The sequence below is a fragment of the Triticum aestivum genome, chromosome 3B (assembly GCF_018294505.1).
Source record: "Triticum aestivum cultivar Chinese Spring chromosome 3B, IWGSC CS RefSeq v2.1, whole genome shotgun sequence".
NCBI lineage: Eukaryota > Viridiplantae > Streptophyta > Magnoliopsida > Poales > Poaceae > Triticum > Triticum aestivum.
Genome location: NC_057801.1, coordinates 512,055,781 through 512,075,403, shown reverse-complemented (window position 1 = coordinate 512,075,403; position 19,623 = coordinate 512,055,781). Strand labels below are relative to the sequence as shown.

Here is a 19,623-nt window from a genome sequence, read left to right as displayed (position 1 = left end):
AATCCATGGTAAATAAATGGACGATATGTCCAGTCACAGGGCTACTTACTTGAGTATCCGAGCGATTGCAGCTTAGGCCAGCGTCCTCGGTCAAGTCCGGACACACTTCTTGTGATCCGAAGAACAGTTTGTACATCTCCACGGGTTTTGTACCCATAAAGTGTTGGAGAGCTCGTGGTCCCTCTGGATTGAATTCCCACAGGCGGAGGGGGCGACTTTTGCAGGGCAGAAGACGCCGGATCAGCATAACCTGCGTCACTACGACCAGATTGATCTCCCTCTCTTGGAGATCTCGAATCCATCCCTGCAATAGGGGGGTACGTCCTTGGACGGCCCCCAGTCGAACCCTTTATTGACCCACGATGTCAGCCGTGGTGGAGGGCCCGGGCAAAAGGCGGGCGGCGGCTTCTGCCTGCTGCCCCTAGGAGCGGTGATATAGAACCATTCCTGTTGCCACAAACCGAGCTCCTCCTGGAAAGAGCCCTCGGGCCATGGAGCATCGGCCCTCTTGCTTATAACCGCCCCTCCGCACTCTGCCTGACGCCCCTCAATCATATTCGGCTCCACATTGAAGGTTTTGAGCCACAAACCAAAGTGAGGGGTAGTGCGGAGGAAGGCTTCACAAACAACAATAAATGATGAGATATGGAGGATAGACTCCGGAGCCAGGTCGTGGAATTCCAGCCCATAGTAAAACAGGAGCCCCCTCACGAAGGGATCCATTGGGAAGCCTAAACCCCGACGGAGGTGAGGCGCGAACACGATGCTCTCGCCAGGCTCAGGGGTGGGAATGAACTGCCCTTGGGCAGGCAACCTATGCGAAATCTCGTAGGTTAAGTACCTGGCGTCCCTAAGCTTTAGCACATCCTCTTCCGTGACGGAGGAGGGCATCCACCGGCCCTGAAGGTCGGAGCCGGACATTGTCAAAGGTCCGAAGTACCCGAATCTGGAGCCCTGGGTGTTGGAACTCGGGGCGAGGGGCGGATTCGATTGAGGATTGAAGAAAAGAACGGGCCTTGGTCTCATTATAAAGGGGGAGAACACCAAGAGTCGTCTCCGTGACCGTTTAGAACTCGCCTTCGATGGAGGGGGCGTGGCAACGGGCACGGTTGGGTTACCCACGCCCGTATTGATGAGAATCCCGGAATAAGGGGAACCCGATCTCTGCTTCGACAAGACGTGCCAAGGAAACCGCTTCGCTAAACGCGCTAAGGTGGTATGATAGAAACGATTCGAGTAAAGGCTTGGTTGTGGTGTGACGTCACGCCACAAAATACGTCAGCAGATTGAACTTGTGTAAATATTATTCTCTCTATGGTGGAATGTGGAATTTATTTTGCAGAGACGGACACTATCCTGGTGTTCACAATCTTCTACAAATTATTCGGAGAAGGAACCCGCCTTGCAATGCCGAAGACAATATGTGCGCCGGACTCGTCGTCATTGAAGCCTGGTTCAGGGGCTACTGAGGGAGTCCTGGACTAGGGGGTGTCCGGATAGCCGAACTATCATCATCGGCCGGACTCCAAGACTATGAAGATACAAGATTGAAGACTTCGTCCCGTGTCCGGATGGGACTTTCCTTGGCGTGGAAGGCAAGCTTGGCGATACGGATATGCAGATCTCCTACCATTGTAACCGACTCTATGTAACCCTAGCCCTCTCTGGTGTCTATATAAACCGGATGGTTTTAGTCCGTAGGACAACAACTATAACAACAATCATACCATAGGCTAGCTTCTAGGGTTTAGCCTCCTTGATCTCGTGGTAGATCTACTCTTGTAATACCCACATCATCAATATCAATCAAGCGGGACGTAGCGTTTTACCTCCATCAAGAGGGCCCAAACCTGGATAAAACATCGTGTCCCTTGTCTCCTGTTACCATCCACCTAGACGCACAGTTCAGGACCCCCTACCCGAGATCCGCCGGTTTTGACACCGACAAGACCGTTTTGGCATGTCCTTTGCCTCAAAAGGATTGGGATACCTTGCTGCACTTTTTTTTACTACTACCGTTACTTTCTCGTTACAAATTATCTTGCTATCAAACTACTCCGCTACTTACAATTTCAGCACTTGCAGACATTACCTTACTGAAAACTACTTGTCATTTCCTTCTAATCCTCGTTGGGTTCGACACTCTTACTTACCAAAAAGAGCTACAATTGATCCCCTATACTTGTGGGTCATCAGCAGCTGAGTTGTCAATTCAACCACACCTGGAAGACTTAATATCTGCAGCAAAATATTCAGTAGCAAAGTAGAATGGAAGTAACGGTAATAGTAGCAAAAGTAACAGTAGCAGTTTTGTAGCAATCATAACAGTGGCAATAGAAAAGTAACTTAGCAAAGATCAATATGAAATAGGCTCGTAGGCAATGGATCAATGATGGATAATTATGTCAGATGGCATTGATCATGCAACGGTTATAACATAGGGTGACACAGAACTAGCTCCAGTTCATCAATGTAGTGTAGGCATGTATTCTGAATATAGTCATATGTGCTTATGGAAAAGAACTTGCATGACATCTTTTGTCCTACCCTCCCGTGGCAGTGGGGTCCTATTGGAAATTAAGGGATAATAAGGTCTCCTTTTAATAGAGTATGGGACCAAAGCATTAACACTTAGTAAATACATGAACTCCTCAAACTACAGTCGTCACCGGGAGTGATCCTGACTATTGTCACTCCGGGGTTGCCGGATCATAACACGTAGTAGGTGACTATTGACTTGCAAGATAGGATCAAGAACACAAATATATTCATGAAAACATAATAGGTTCAGATCTGAAATCATGGCACTCAGGCCCTAGTGACAAGCATTAACCATAGCAAAGTAATAGCAACATCAATCTTAGAACATATATAGTGGATACTAGGGATCAAACCCTAACAAAACTAACTCGACACATGGTAAATCTCATCCAACCCATCATGGTCCAGCAAGCCTACGATGAGTTACTCACGCACGGCGGGGAGCATCATGAAAGTGGTGATGGAGGATGGTTGATGATGACGATGGCGACGGATTCCCCTCTCCGGAGCCCCGAACGGACTCCAGATCTGCCCTCCCGAGGAAGAACAGGGCTTGGCGGCGGCTCCGTATCGTAAAACATGATGAATCCTTCTCTCTGATTTTTTTCTCCCTGAATGTGAATATATGGAGTTTGAGTTGAGGTCGGTGGAGGTCCAGGGGGCCCACAAGGTCGGGTGGCGCGCCCCCACCCATGTGGCCAGGGTGTGGGCCCCCTTCACTTGATTCTTTCACCAATACATTTTTATTAATTCCAAAAGTTATCTCCGTGAAGTTTCAGGTCATTCCGAGAAATTTTTATTCTGCACAAAAATAACACCATGGCAATTCTGCTGAAAACAACATGAGACCGGGTTAGTTCCATTCAAATCATGCAAGTTAGAGTCCAAAACAAGGGGAAAAGTGTTTTTAAAAGTAGATACGATGGAGACGTATCACGCCCCAAGTAGGCCGAATCCTACTTGGGGTCTCCTCACAAGTGGCGCCCCCCTGCCATGTTTAGGTGCGGGGGAAAGGCAGGGGAGGGAGCCCCCCCCCCCCTTCCTTTCTCCCATGAGAAGGGGAAGGCAGGAGGGGCTAACCCTCCCACCTTTCCTTCCCTAGGGCCGGCCGGCTAGGGAGAGGGGTGCACCAGCCCCGTGTGGGCTGGTCTATCCCCCCTTCTTGGCCCATTAGGCCCATAACACCTACCGGGGGTGCCCGGAACCCCTTTCGGTGACCCGATGAGTACTCAGTGCACTCCGAAACTATTGCGGTGTCCGAATACCATTGTCCTATATATCAATCTTTACCTCTTGACCATTTCGAGACTCCTCTTCATGTCCATGATCCCATCTAGGACTCTGAACAATATTCGGTCACCAAAACATATAACACTATATCGTCAATGAACGTTAAGCGTGCGGACCCTATGGGTTCGAGAGCTATATAGACACGACCGAGACACCTCTCCGGTCAATAACCAATAGTGGAACCTGGATATCCATATTGTCTCCTACATATTCTATGAATATCTTTATCGGTCGAACTATTATGAGAACATATGTAATTCCCTTTGTCTATCGGTATGTTACTTGCCCGAGATTCAATCATTGGTATCTTCATACCTAGTTCAATCTCGTTACGGGCAAGTCTCTTTACTTGTGTCGTAATACATCATCTTGTAACTAACTCATTAGTTACTTTCTTGCAAGGTTTCTTGTGATGTGTATTACCGAGAGGGCCTAGAGATACCTCTCTGATACTCGGGGTGACAAATCCTAATCTTGATCTATGCCAACTCAACTAACACTTCGAAGATACCTGGAGAGCATATTTATGATCACCCAGTTTCGTTGTGACGTTTGTTAGCACATAAGGTATTCCTCCAGTATCCGGGAGTTCCATAATCTCATAGTCGAAGGAATATGTTTTTGACATGAAGAAAGCAATAGAAAAAACTGAATGATCATTATGCTCAGCTAATGGATGGATCTTGTCCATCTCATCATTCTCCTAATGATGTGATCCCGTTATCAAATGACAACACATGTTTATGGTTAGGAAACCTTAACCATCTTTGATCAACGAGCTAGTCTAGTAGAGGCTTACTAGGGACGCGACATTTGTTTATGTATTCACACAGGTATTTAAGTTTCCGATCAATACAATTCTAGCATGAATAATAAACCTTTAGCATGAATATGGAAATATAAAATAACAACTTTTGTTGCCTATAGGGCATATTTCGTTTAGTCTCCCACTTGCACTAGAGTCAATAATCTACATTACATAGTAATGAATCTATCACCCATGGAGTCTTGGTGCCGATCATGTTTTGCTCATGGAAGAGGCTTAGTCAACAGGTCTACCATATTCAGATTCGTATGTATTTTGCAAATCTCTATGTCTCCATCCTTGACCTTTTCATGAATGGAGTTGAAGCGTCTCTTGATGTATTTGGTTCTCTTGTGAAACCTGGATTCCTTTGCCAAGGCAATTGCTCCAGTGTTGTCACAAAAGATTTTCATTAGACCCGATGCACTAGGTATTACACCTAAATCGGATATGAACACCTTCATCCAGACTCCTTCATGTGCTGCTTCCGAAGAATCTATGTACTCTGCTTCACACGTAGATCCCGCCATGATGCTCTGCTTGGAACTGCACCAACTGAGAGCTCCACCATTCAATATAAACGCGTATCCGGTTTGTGACTTAGAGTCATCCGGATCAGTGTCAAAGCTTGCATCGACGTAGCCATTTACGACGAGCACTTCATCACCTCCATAAACGAGAAACATATCCTTGGTCCTTTTCAGGTACTTCAGGATGTTCTTGGCCGCTGTCCAGTGATCCACTCTTGGATTACTTTGGTACCTCCCTGCCAGACTTATGGCAAGGCACACATCAGGTCTGGTACACACCATAGCATACATGATAGAACCTATGGCTAAGGCATAGGGAATGACTTTCATTTTCTCTCTATCTTGTGCAGTGGTCGGGCTTTGAGTCTGACTCAACTTCACACATTGTAATATAGGCAAGAACCCTTTCTTTGACTGATCCATTTTGAACTTCTTCAAAACTTTATCAAGGTATGTGCTTTGTGAAAGTCCTATTAAGCGTCTCGATCTATCTCTATAGATCTTGATGCCCAATATATAAGCATCTTCACCGAGGTCTTTCATTGAAAAATTCTTATTCAAGTATCCTTTTATGCTATCCAAAAATTCTATATCATTTACAATCAACAATATGTCATCCACATATGATATCAGAAATGATACAGAGCTCCCACTCACTTTCTTGTAAATACATGCTTCACCGTAAGTCTGTATAAAACCATATGCTTTGATCACCTCATCAAAGCGTATATTCCAACTGCGAGATGCTTGCACCAGTCCATAGATGAATCATTGGAGCTTGCCCACTTTGTTAGCACCTTTAGGATCGACAAAACCTTCTGGTTGCATCATATACAACTCTTCTTTAAGATATCCATTAAGGAATGCAGTTTTGACGTCCATTTGCCAAATTTCATAATTATAAAATGCGGCAATTGCTAACATGATTTGGACAGACTTAAGCATCGCTATGGGTGAGAAAGTCTCATCATCGTAAACTCCTTGAAGTTGTCGAAAACCTTTCACGAAAAGTCGAGCTTTGTAGACAATAACATTACCATCAGCATCAGTCTTCTTCTTGAAGATCCATTTATTCTCATTGGCTTGCCGATCATCGGGCAAGTCCACCAAAGTCCATACTTTGTTCTCATACATGGATCCTATCTCAGATTTCATGGCCTCAAGCCGTTTATCAGAATCTCGGCTCATCATAGCTTCTTCATAGTTCGTAGGTTCGCCTTCATCTAGTAACATGACTTCCAAGACAGGATTACCATACCACTCTAGTGCGGATCATGCTCTGGTCGGCCTACGAGGTTTAGTAGTACCTTGATCTGAAGTTTCATGATCATTATCATTTTCTTCCTCTCTAGTTGGTGTAGGCATCACGGGAACGGCTTTCTGTGATGTGCTACTTTCCAATTCGAGAGAAAGTACAATTACCTCATCAAGTTATACTTTTCTCCCACTCACTTCTTTCGAGAGAAAATCCTTTTCTAGAAAGGTTCCATTCTTGGCAACAAAGATGTTCCCTTCGGATCTATGGTGGAAGGTGTACCCAATTGTTTTCTTAGGGTAACCTATGAAGACACACTTCTACGATTTGGGTTCGAGCTTATCAGGCTGAAGCCTTTTGACATAAGCGTCGCAAGCCCAAACCTTTAAGAAACGATAGCTTAGGTTTCTTGCCAAACCACGGTTCATACGGTGTCATCTCAACGGATTTAGACGATGCCCTATTTAACGTGAATGCGGCTGTCTCTAATACATAACCCCAAAATGATAGTGGAAAATCGGTAAGAGACATCATAGAATGCACCATATCTAATAAAGTACGGTTACGATGTTCGTACACACCATTACGCTGTGGTGTTCTAGGTGGCGTGAGTTGTGAAACTATTCCACATTGTTTCAAATCAAGGCCAAACTCATAAGTCAAATATTTGCCTCTGTGATTAGATCGTAGAAACTTTATTTTCTTGTGACGATAATTATCCACTTCACTCTGAAATTCTTTGAACTTTTCAAACTTTTCAGACTTGTGTTTCATCAAGTAGATATACCCATACTGAGGGAGTCCTGGATTAGGGGGTCCCCAGACGTCCGGGCTATGTAATGTGGGCCAAACTCGGGGCCATGAAGATACAAGATGGAAGGTGTTCCCCCGTGTCCGGATGGGACTCCTCTTGGCGTGGAAGGCAAGCTTGGCGTTCGGATGTGAAGATTCCTTTCTCTGTAAACCAACTCTGTACAACCCTAGCCCCCTCTGGTGTGTATATAAACCGGAGAGTTTAGTCCGTAGAGGCAATCATAATCATATAGGCTAGATATCTAGGGTTTAGCCATTATGATCTCGAGGTAGATCAACTCTTGTAACCCCTATACTTATCAAAGTCAATCAAGCAGGAAGTAGGGTATTACCTCCATTAAGAGGGCCCAAACCTGGGTAAACATCGTGTCCCTGTCTCCTGTTACCTTTGATCCTAAGACGCACAGTTCGGGACGCCCTACCCGAGATCTGCCGGTTTTGACACCGATACATACCTACTCAAATCATTTGTGAAGGTGAGAACATAACGATACCCACCGCGTGCTTCAACACTCATAGGACCGCATACGTCGGTATGTATTATTTCCAATAAGTCATTAGCTCGCTTCATTATTCCGAAGAATGGAGTTTTAGTCATGTTGCCCATGAGGCATGGTTCGCAAGTATCAAATGATTCATAATCAGGTAATTCCAAAAGTCCATCCACATGGAGTTTCTTCATGCGCTTTACACCAATATGACCTAAACGGTAGTGCCACAAGTATGTTGCACTATCATTATCAACTTTGTATCTTTTGGCATCAATATTATGAATATGTGTATCACTACGATCGAGATTCAATAAACCATTAACATTGGGTGTATGACCATAGAAGGTTTTATTCATGTAAATAGAACAATAATTATTCTCTGACTTAAACGAATAGTTGTATTGCAATAAACATGATCTAATCATGTTTATGCTCAACGCAAACACCAAATAACGTTTATTTAGGCTCGACACTAATCCCGAAGGTAGAGGGAGGGTGCGATGGCGATCATATCAATCTTGGAAACACATCCAACACACATTGTTACCTCACCCTTAACTAGTCTATGTTTATTCTGCAACTCTTGTTTCGAGTTACTAATCTCAGCAACTGAATCGGTATCAAATACCCAGGGGCTACAACGAGCACCAGTGAGGTACACATCAATAACATGTATATCAAATATACCTTTGTTTACTTTGCCATCCTTCTTATCCACCAAGTATTTAGAATTATACTGCTTTTAGTGACCATTTCCTCTGAAGTAGAAGCACTCAGTTTCAGGCTTGGGTCCATCTTTGTGCTTCTTCACGGGAGCAACAACTTTCTTGTTGTTCTTCTTGAAGTTCCCTTTTCTTTCCCTTGCCCTTTTTCTTAAAACTGATGGTCTTGTTAACCATCAACACTTGATGTTCTTTCTTGATTTCTACCTCCACCAATTTCAACATCGCGAAGAGCTTGGGAATCGTTTTTGTCATCCCTTTCATATTGTAGTTCATAAAAAGCTTTAGTAGCTTGGTGATAGTGACTGGAGAACTTTGTCAATCACTATCTTATCTGGAAGATTAACTCCCACTTGATTCAAGCGATTGTAGTACCCAGACATTCTGAGCACATGCTCACTGGCTAAGCTATTCTCCTCCATCTTGTAGGAAAAGTACTTGTCAGAGGTCTCATACCTCTCAACACGGGCATGAGCCTGAAATACCAATTTCATCTCTTGGAACATCTCATATGTTCCATGGCGTTAGAAACATCTTTGGAGACCCAATTCTAAGCCATAAAGCATGGCGCACTAAACTATCAAGTAGTCATCAGATCGAGCTTGTTAAACGTTCATAACATCTACATCAGCTCCTGCAACAGGTCTGTCACCTAGCGGTGCATCAAGGATATAATTCTTCTATGCATCCGTGAGGATAATCTTCGGATCACGGACCTAGTCCGCATTATTGCGACCATCATCTTTCAACTTAGTTTTCTCTAGGAACGTATCAAAAAATGTGGAAGCTACATCGCGAGCTATTGAACTACAACATAATTTGCAAAGACATTTTGACTATGTTCATGATAAAACTTAGTTCAATTAGTTAAATTGCTAATGAACTACCACTTAAATAAAGATCCCTCAAGTTATGTAAGTGATACATGATCCAAATCAACTAACCCATGTCCGATCATCACGTGAGATGGGGTAGTCATCAACGGTGAACATCTCTATATTGATCATATCTACTATATGACTCACGTTCGACCTTTCGGTCTCCAATGTTCCGAGACCATGTCTGTACATGCTAGGCTCGTCAAGTTTAACCCAAGTATTCTGCATGTGCAAAACTGTCTTACACCCGTTGCATATGAACGTAGAGTCTATCGCACACGATCGTCACGTGGTGCTTCGAAATGACAAACTTTGGCAACGGTGCACTCGGGGAGAACACTTTTATCTTGAAATTTAGTGAAGGGATCACCTTATAATGCTACCGCCGTTCTAAGCAAAATAAGATGTATAAAGGATAAACATCACATGCAATCAAAATATGTGATATGATATGGCCATCATCATCTTGTGTTTTTGATCTCTATCTCCAAAGCATCATCATGATCTCCATCGTCACCGGCTTGACACCTTGATCTCCATCGTTGCGTCTGGGTCGTCTCGCCAACTATTGCTTCTACAACTATCGCTAATGCACGGTGATAAAGTAAAGCAATTACATGGTGCTTGCACTTCATACAATAAAGAGACAACCCTAAGGCTCCCGACCATTGTTGATATTACAAAGCATGATCATCTCATACATCAACATATATCACGTCATATCTTGACCATATCACATCACAACATGCCCTGCAAAAACAAGTTAGAGTCCTCTACTTTGTTGTTGCAAGTTTTACGTGGCTGCTACGGGCTTCTAGCAAGAACCGTTCTTACCTACGACAAAAACCACAACGGTGTTTCATCAAGTTTGTGGTTTTCACCTTCTTCAAGGACCGGACGTAGTCAAATTTGATTCAACTAAAGTAGGAGAAATAGACACCCGCCATCCACCTTTATGCAAAACTAGTTGCATGGCTGCCGGTGGAACTGGTCTCATGTGCGTGGACATGTAAGGTTGGTCCGGGCCGCTTCATCCCACAGGACCGCCGAGTCAAATAAGACGTTGGTGGTAAGAAGTATGACTATCACCTCCCACAACTCTTTGTGTTCTACTCATGCATATCATCCACGCATAGACCTGGCTCGGATGCCACTGTTAGGAAACATTGCATGGAAAACAAAAAAAATCTATGCACACGCAACTATCCATGGAAATGCATAGCACCGAGAGGGGAGAGTGTGTCTATGTACCCTCGTAGAATGTAAGCGGAAGCGTTTGATAACGCGATTGATGTAGCCGAACTTCTTCACGTTCCAACCGATCAAGTACGGAACGTACGACACCTCCGTGTTCTGCACACGTTCAGCTTGGTGACATCCTCCGCCTTCTTGATCTAGCAAAACGGTGAGGTAGTGGATGAGTTTCAGCAGCACGACGGCATGGAGACGGTGATGGTGAAGCTATCTCCATAGGGCTTCGCCGAAGCACTATGAAAAATGTCCGGGGGTGTAAACGGCGGAGGGGGTGCCGCAGACGGCTAAGACAACTTGTGCTAGGCGCCCCCCTCCCACATATATATAGGTGGGGAAGGAGGGAGCAGCCAGGAGGGCGCCCCAAGTAGGCTGAATCCTACTTGGGGTCTCCTCCATGTTTAGGTGCGGGGAAAAGGCAGGGGAGGGAGCCCCCCCTTCCTTTCTCCCACGATAAGGGGAAGGCAGGAGGGGCTAGCCCTCCCCCATTTCCTTCCCTAGGGCCCGCCGGCCAGGAAGAGGGGAGCACCACCCCTTGTGGGCTTGTCTGTCCCCCCCCCCTTGGCCCATTAGGCCCATAACACCTACCGGGGATGCCTGGAACCCCTTCCGGTGACCTGATGAGTACCCGGTGCACTCGAAACTATTCAAGTGTCGAATACAATCATCCTATATATCAATCTTTACCTCTCGACCATTTCGAGACTCCTCGTCATGTTCGTGTTCTCATCTAGGACTCCGAAAGACATTCGGTCACCAAAACATATAACTCATATAACACTATATTGTTAACGAACATTAAGCGTGCGGACCCTACGGGTTCGAGAACTATGTAGACATGACCGAGACACCTCTCTGGTCAATAACCAATAGCGGAACATGGATTCCCATATTGTCTCCTACATATTCTACAAAGATCTTTATCGGTCGAACCGTTATGTCAACATACGTATATTTCCCTTTGTCCGTCGGTATGTTACTTGTCTGAGATTCGATCGTCGGTGTCTTCATACCTAGTTCAATCTTGTTACCGGAAGTCTCTTTACTCGTTCCGTAATACATCATCGTGTAACTAACTCATTGGTTACTTTGCTTGCAAGGCTTCTTATGATGTGTATTACCGAGAGGGCCCAGAGATACCTCTCCGATACTCGGAGTGGCAAATCGTAATCTCGATCTATGCCAACTCAACAAACACCTTCGGAGATACCTGTAGAGCATCTTTATGATCACACAGTTATGTTGTAACGTTTGATAGCACACAAGGTATTCCTCCGGTATCCGGGAGTTGCATAATCTCAAAGTTGAAGGAATATGTATTTGACATAAAGAAAGCAATAGAATAAACTGAACGATCATTATGCTAAGCTAACGGATGGGTCTTATCCATCACATCATTCTCCTAATGATGTGATCTCATTATCAAATGACAACACATGTCTATGGTTAGGAAATCTTAACCATCTTTAATCAACGAGCTAGTCTAGTAAAGGCTTACTAGGGACACGGTATTTGTTTATGTATTTACACATGTATTTAAATTTCCGATCAATATAATTCTAGCATGAATAATAAACCTTTATCATGAATAAGGAAATATAAAATAACAACTTTATTATTGCCTCTAGGGCATATTTCCTTCAGTGGATACGTAAGAGATTGTGATTGTTGGCAACGCCCGTGTTTAAAAAAATAGATCTAAATGTTTTAAGGAAATTTAAAATTGTGAATATTCCATGTATCTAATACTACAATCTATGTCTCTGAGGCCAGGCTCATTTGCACCGGTTAAACGATAAATTCCAAAAATTGGCAAAAGTAAACAATCATCGAAGATGATCAAGTGCGCTTGGAGTGTGCAAATTCTAAGGGTGAAATGACATTCAAGATCTCCACACACACACACAATATTTTTCAAACTCTGGATAGTGTCTTTTTTCAAGGTTTCTCCCCGATCAGAATTTTGTATTTTTTCTTGAGAGCTCCTCGAAGGTCCATTCACCACCAAATTTGACACGCACCTAGCACACCAGGGCATCCGCGTTGACATTTTTTTTCAAAATCTACTTGCTATTTTTTGAAAATTTTCTGTTCATCAGCGTTAGTAGATGAGCCCAGGGTCTGAATCGCCGCACTCGTATCTATTACTTCCTCTGTTCCACAATGTAGTGCGTCCGCGCTTTTCAAGATTCAACTTTGACTGTAAATTTAACCAACGAGACCGACTGCGGCGGGGACACAAATTATATCACTAATTCATATCAAAAATACGAATTCAGTTGTATTATTTTTGCTCCCGCCACAATCGGTTTCAGTAGTTAAATTTACGGTCAAAGTTGAATCTTAAGAAACGCGGGCGCACTATATTGTGAAATGAAGGGAGTACTGCCTCTCTCTTTCGTGTGTTGATTTTTCCCACTGCATGATCCAGTCTCACCCAATTAACACGGCAACCCATCCATGCTCCTTCGCATCAGCCGATTATGCTTGTACTGTGATTCAGTGGACTATGACCGTTGGCCAACTAGAAGCCCATTTAACGCGAGGCCACCAAAAAAAATGTGCTTGTACCGAAAATTCTACATCCACGTAATCTTATGAAGGTCTTTACATAAATTTCCAAACAAACTCTCTCTCCCCCTGAATTTCAGGGAAATAGCCCCCTACTCCCTCGTCCACCGCATGTGTAGCCAATCATGCTAGATACAACGGGTCGCTTTCTTTCTTACAGGAGAAGAAAGAAAGGCGATCTTGCCTCCTGCCGCCAAGGCGCCTTCCTCTACCGCCGTCCTCTGGCGGCTCCTCTTCGCTGACGACCTCGGTCGTCGGTGGTGAGGGGGGCTGCGGGATCCACGCGTGTGAATTGTTTAAGGCATTAGTTTCTTAGCATTTTGGGTTGTTCATCGTCATGGTTTCGGCAGTGGCGACGACGATGCCGACTAATAAATCTTCATATCCTTTCCTAACGAGGCGATTCATTTTTGAGGTGGATTTGAAAACCAGACTATTCAAGCAAGGATGGTGCGGCGGCGGCGGCATCCTCGTGACGGACCTGTGTCCTCGGACTTCACCGTTGCGACGATGTTTGCTCCAGTGCCGGCGTGGAGCTTGGGAGGTGGTCCAGGAGCGGATGCAGATTGTGGTCTGCATCGACGGCATCTGGAAGATGATGGATCTGGGTTCATGGTTCGTGACAGTCAGGTATGGTTTTCTCCTCCAACGTCTTAGTTGGGCGAGGGTGACAAATCTGGAGTTTGATGGCGTGTCCGGGGTGTTGCCCCGGTCTGACTCGTTCAACAGCAATGGCTTCGCCTTTATTGGCGAGCCACCTTGGAGGTCCGCAAAACTGCATATCAGCGATGGAGTTGCGTCTGAGCTCGGATGTGGAGGTGATCCGTCATTTTCTCCTTTGGTAGCTGCTATGGTGGTGCCAAAGGCAGGTGACGGACGTTGGTGTCAAGCTCAGAGGATTCTTCAGTCTTGTTTGTAATTTTATTTCTTGGCTGGTGTTCCTGCAAAGACTAGCGTTTTGCTATCTTTTTAGTTTTGTCAGGTCAGTATGTACGTGACTTGTACTATGATCCTTATGATATAAATGAGACATGTATTACCATGAAAAAAAAGCATGTGTAGCCAATCACAAATCACAAATCCACACGTCACACATTACAATTAATCATGTACTAGTAATTAGTGTTACAATTCTAAAAAAAAGTAATTAGTATTACGAGGTGTAGCATTACGTTCTCTTTTTTTTTGAAATTTTTTCATTCATATCATGAATAAGTACAAAGTAGTTGACCCTTACAAGCACACTGAAACACAAACACAAAAGACCACCTAGAATACCTTAAGACAACCATAACACAAGAAGATCTCCCGAGCCCTGTGTCATCATTCCTGAATCTTGAGAGAAGACCCCTGCAACAGAAGGATCTGCAACCAGTCGTGAAAAAGGTGTAGCATTACGTTCTTAAAGAAAAGGTGTAGCATTACTCCTCAGCCAGACGTGCAAAAGAAAAACCACACGCCTCGCACTTACTTTATTTTCGCTGGGCCATCCTTGAGCTATGACCGTTGACCAACTAGAAGTTGGACTAGTCCCGCCAGTATGCTCCTGTATATCGCTGTATCCAAGATTTTTCTCCGTTTGATCGGTTTGACCATCCAGAGAGCTAGAGAAAGCCACTTCATCGTGGGCCTCTCGTGTTTGAACGTAGCTGGCTTTGCAATTGCGGTCGGTCTACGGTGACGAAGCAGGCCGTTATTAGAGAGACGATGAGTGGCGGAAGGCGGCTACTTGGACCGGTGGAGTCAAGTCAAGAAACATTATCTTTCGTAGGAGGGCGTTATGTGCACTACACACATTTTCTTTCCGGTTTCCGACTTTAATCCGAAACGGCGATGCTCAACAGTGAAGAGCATGTCATGTCACTCCGGCTTCTCTCTTCGCCTGACGCAACCTATGAGGTCGCAAGCACGTCGAAGCTTCCTAGCAAGCACCTAGAGCACACGGAGCACTAGTGAGTGGTCACGTTCCGGCCGCCTTTGCTTACCTTGTGCATGTGCTTATACAAAACCAGCTCCTCTTCCCGCGTCCACCGCGGCGGCCAACACACGAAGAAGACCAGCCTGAAAACGCCCCGGAGCATGGCAACCTTACCATGTCGCGCGTCCCTCCTCCTCCTGCTCGTGCTACCCTGCTGCCTCTTGCACCGTGCAGCCGCCCAGGCCGCCGACGACAGGCAGCTGCTCATCCGGATCAAGCGCGTGTGGCGCGACCCGCCCGTGCTCGCGGCATGGAACGGCTCGGGCGACCACTGCACCTGGCCCTACGTCACCTGCGATGCCTCCGGGCGCGTCACGAGCCTCTCCCTCGCCAACACCGGCGTCGCCGGCCCGTTCCCGGACGCCATCGGCGGCCTCTCAGGCCTCACCAGCCTCGATTTGTCCGGTAACTACCTCGACGGCGAGCTCCCCGCCGACATCGGCCGCGCGCTCGGGAAGAACCTCACCTCTCTGATGCTCAACGGCAACTACTTCAACGGTACCATCCCTACCTCTTTGTCCCGGTTAAAGAACCTGCAGTCGCTCGCGCTGGACAACAACTTCCTCGCCGGCACCATCCCGGCAGAGCTCGGCGACCTCACGGGCCTTCAGATGTTGACGCTCGCCAACAACTCGTTCAGCGTTGGCGTGCTGCCGGCGTCGTTCAAGAACCTGACCCAGCTGAAAACCTTTTGGGCGGCGATCTGCAACCTCACCGGCGACTTTCCCAGCTATGTGGCGGAGATGCGGGAGTTGGAGGTGCTCGACCTCTCGGTTAACGCCTTGACCGGGAGTATACCTCCGGCGATTTGGAACCTCGCCAAGTTGCAAACTATGGCTCTGTTTGCAAACAACTTCACCGGCGGGGTCGTTGTCGCCGATGGTGCTTTCAGCGCGGTCAATTTGGTGATGATCGACCTGTCGTCGAATCACAGGCTAAGTGGGCCGATTCCGGAAGCGTTCGGGCACTTGCCGAACCTTGAAACACTGAACTTGTACTTCAACAACTTCTCCGGTGAGATACCCGCGAGCATCGGCCGGTTGCCTTCATTGGTGACCTTGAGCTTGTTCAGAAATCGTCTCACCGGCAGGCTCCCTCCGGACCTCGGCAAGAACTCGTCGGCAGGGTTGATGTATATTGATGTTGACGACAACGAGATCAGCGGCGCGATTCCGGAGGGGCTTTGCGCCAACGGCAAGTTCCAGTCGCTCATCGCCAGGAACAACCGCTTGAACGGCTCAATCCCGGCAGGCCTTGCCAGTTGCGCCACGCTCAACAACCTTATGCTCGGCAATAACCAGCTCTCCGGCGAGGTCCCTGAAGCGTTGTGGACGGTGCCACAACTTGAATACGTGCTGTTGCGGAATAACCGGCTCAGCGGGAGTCTGCCGGTCAAGATGTTCATCAACCTCTCCACTTTACACATAGAGAACAATCAGTTTGGTGGGAACATCCCAGCGGCGGCCGTTGGGCTCCGGGAGTTCATCGCCGGGAACAACAATTTTTCAGGGGAGATGCCGGCAAGTCTTGGTAAAGGCATGCCGCTGCTGCAGGCAATGAACTTGTCCGGTAACCAGCTCTTTGGTGGGATCCCGAGCAGCGTAGCCAAGCTCCGATTGCTGACGCAGCTGGACCTGAGTAGGAATCAGCTCGCCGGCGAGATACCGGCAGAATTGGGCGCCATGCGGGTGCTCAGTGCACTTGACCTGTCGTCGAACAAGCTATCTGGCTACATACCGCCGCCGCTTGCCGGGCTACCGCTCACCTTTCTCAACCTGTCATCAAACCAGCTCGATGGGCAGGTACCGGCAGGGCTCGCCACCGCCGCTTACGATCGGAGCTTCCTCGGCAACCCCGGCCTCTGCCATGCTGGTCTGGGGCCCCGCTATCTCACCGGCGTGCGGTCCTGCGCTGCGGGATCACAAGCCGCCTCTTCCTCCTCGGGCGTCTCGCCGGCGCTCCGCACTGGCCTCCTAGTCGCTGCCGGCGCGCTCCTTGTCCTCATCGTGGTCTTCGCCTTCTTCATCGTCCGCGACATCAGGAAAAGGAAGCGCGCGGCACGGGACGGTGGCTGGAAGATCACGCCTTTCCAGACCGATCTGGGCTTCGGGGAAGCAGCCATACTCCGGGCGCTGACCGAGGAGAATCTCGTCGGCAGCGGCGGGTCGGGGCGCGTGTACTGCGCCGCGTACACCAACCGGTACAACGGCAGCGCCGGCGCCGTGGCCGTGAAGCAAATACGGAGCTCCGGGAAGGTGGACGAGAAGCTGGAGCGCGAGTTCGAGTCGGAGGCCGGCATCCTCGGCGGCGTCCGGCACAAGAACATCGTCAGGCTGCTGTGCTGCCTCTCCCGCGGCGACTCATCCGGCAAGCTCCTCGTGTACGACTACATGGACAACGGCAGCCTCGACGGGTGGCTCCACGGCCACGCTCTCACCGACGGCGCCAGGCACTCCGTGTCGTCCGTGGCGAGGGCCCGGTCAGGTCGGCGCGAGGCTGGTTTGGACTGGCCCGCGAGGATCAGAGTCGCCGTGGCCGCCGCGCAGGGGCTCTGCTACATGCACCACGAGTGCTCCCCGCCCATCGTTCACCGGGACGTCAAGACCAGCAACATCTTGCTGGACTCCGAATTTCGGGCCAAGGTCGCGGACTTCGGGCTGGCCAGGATGCTGGTGCAGGCCGGCACGCCGGACACCATGTCTGCCGTCGCCGGATCGTTCGGCTACATGGCTCCTGGTAAGGAATCAATCAACCATCCGTCCCTGTTCGTCGGTGACTAAATATCTAGTGGATTCGCATATCTGACACTGTCGTCGTATGCTTGTGATCCGCAGAGTGCGGCTACACGAGGAAGGTGACGGAGAAGGTGGACGTGTACAGCTTCGGCGTGGTGCTCCTGGAGCTCACCACCGGGCGGGCGGCCAACGACGGCGGCGAGGACGGGTCGCTGGCGGAATGGGCGCGGCACCTGTACCAATCAGGAGGAAGCATCGGCGAAGCCACGGATAGTCGCATCAGATACGCGGGGTGCTCGGAGGAGATCGAGGTCGTGTTCAGGCTAGGGGTGATGTGCACGAGCGCGTCGCCGTCGTCGCGGACGACCATGAAGGACGTGCTGCAGATCCTGCTCAGGTGCTGCGAGCAGACGCACCAGAAGGGCAAGGCGGAGCCTGGCCGGGAGTACGAGGCGGCTCCGCTCTTGCTGCCGCAGCGCGGCAGCCGGCGGAAGCAGCTCTCAAACTCCAAGGGGTCCGACAGCGAGGAGAAGAGCGACTTCGACGGCATTGTCTGAATTATGGAGCCAACCACTGCATCTTGATTGCACTGGCATACTGCTCCCTCTGTAAAATATAAGAGCGTTTAGATCACTGAGTTAGTTAGTGATCTAAATGTTTTTATATTTTTCTTTACGGATGGAGTACTTAGGACAACAGCTGGAAGCAGGGAAATTATGAAGCAGTATATTTGTATTCAAATAGTACTGTGCAAGTTTGCATACTGTAGGAGAGGGTTACAAGTCTAAACTAGCTGTTCATGGTGGAGGAACCATTTTCAGTTTAGAAAAACTGAACAGCTATATTACATAACATATATATGCACTGTATGAAATTTTTAGAAAAAGACATATATGTGGAATATCAAACAGAAGAAATCATGAATGTTTCGATCATGTGATTACACGGCCATCCTTATTCTGAAATTACAGAAGATCACACGCAGATCTTCTCTCTGGTTTGCGACATCGCATCGCAGCTGAAACTTGCAAGTTGGGGGGGGGGGGGGGGGGGGGGGGATTGGCAGGAAAGGAACGGCATCATTCTAACCTCCGTTTCCGCTTTCCCGCAGTTGCAAACGCTTGTTCGTTCCATGTGGCGAACCTCAAACTCTGAAACTCGCTGGCTCAAAAAAAAGAGCTATATCCCGCTGCAAAGGCACCATCAAGAAGTGCTTGCAGAATAGCAAGGCACTATCGGTAGAGAGAAATGGCAAAAATAAGAAGCCGCGCCAGGAGCTCACCCCCTCTCCTAGGACTATTCGATGACATTGTACTGGGAGTGTGAGGCCGCAAGAAGCGCGGCGCCGATTCCGGAGCCGTCGTTGGCCATCTTGACAACGACCGACGCGGCGGCCGCCTCACCGAGCAGCTCCGCAAGCGTCGCTTCGACGCGGGAGCTAAACTTCTTGTAGTGCTCGTTTTTTTTAGAGAAAAGGCGCAAGGCCCGACTTCAAATTAATGAAGCCATCAACCGGCTAGGATACAACAGTGCTGATACAAAGGCGAACGCTTGAAGAAAAACTGAAAGAAAAAAGGCGGCGTGCACGCACATCACAGAGCTAAGCAGAGCAATGGCGAGCAGGGCACCACCACAGCGAAAACAGGATCAAGCTGTCGGAGAACTCTACGCAAGCTAGAACAGCGGAGCAACTGCACACACAAGTGGAGGCCGAGAGGACCCGGGCTGCGTGGAGAAAAGCATGGCTCTAGATCTGGCCGCCC

At 47.9% G+C, this 19,623-nt stretch overlaps 1 protein-coding gene across 1 annotated transcript; it reads left to right on the top strand.

Annotated features, from left to right (window-relative positions):
* The first annotated feature begins 15,110 nt into the window (after positions 1-15,110).
* On the top strand, positions 15,111-18,795 carry LOC123070648 (receptor-like protein kinase 5). The gene is made up of 2 exons (XM_044493932.1): positions 15,111-17,861; positions 17,960-18,795. The coding sequence occupies exons 1-2, from the start codon at positions 15,140-15,142 to the stop codon at positions 18,415-18,417; spliced, it is 3,180 nt and encodes a 1,059-aa protein (XP_044349867.1). The 5' UTR covers positions 15,111-15,139; the 3' UTR covers positions 18,418-18,795.
* Positions 18,796-19,623: the final 828 nt, after the last annotated feature.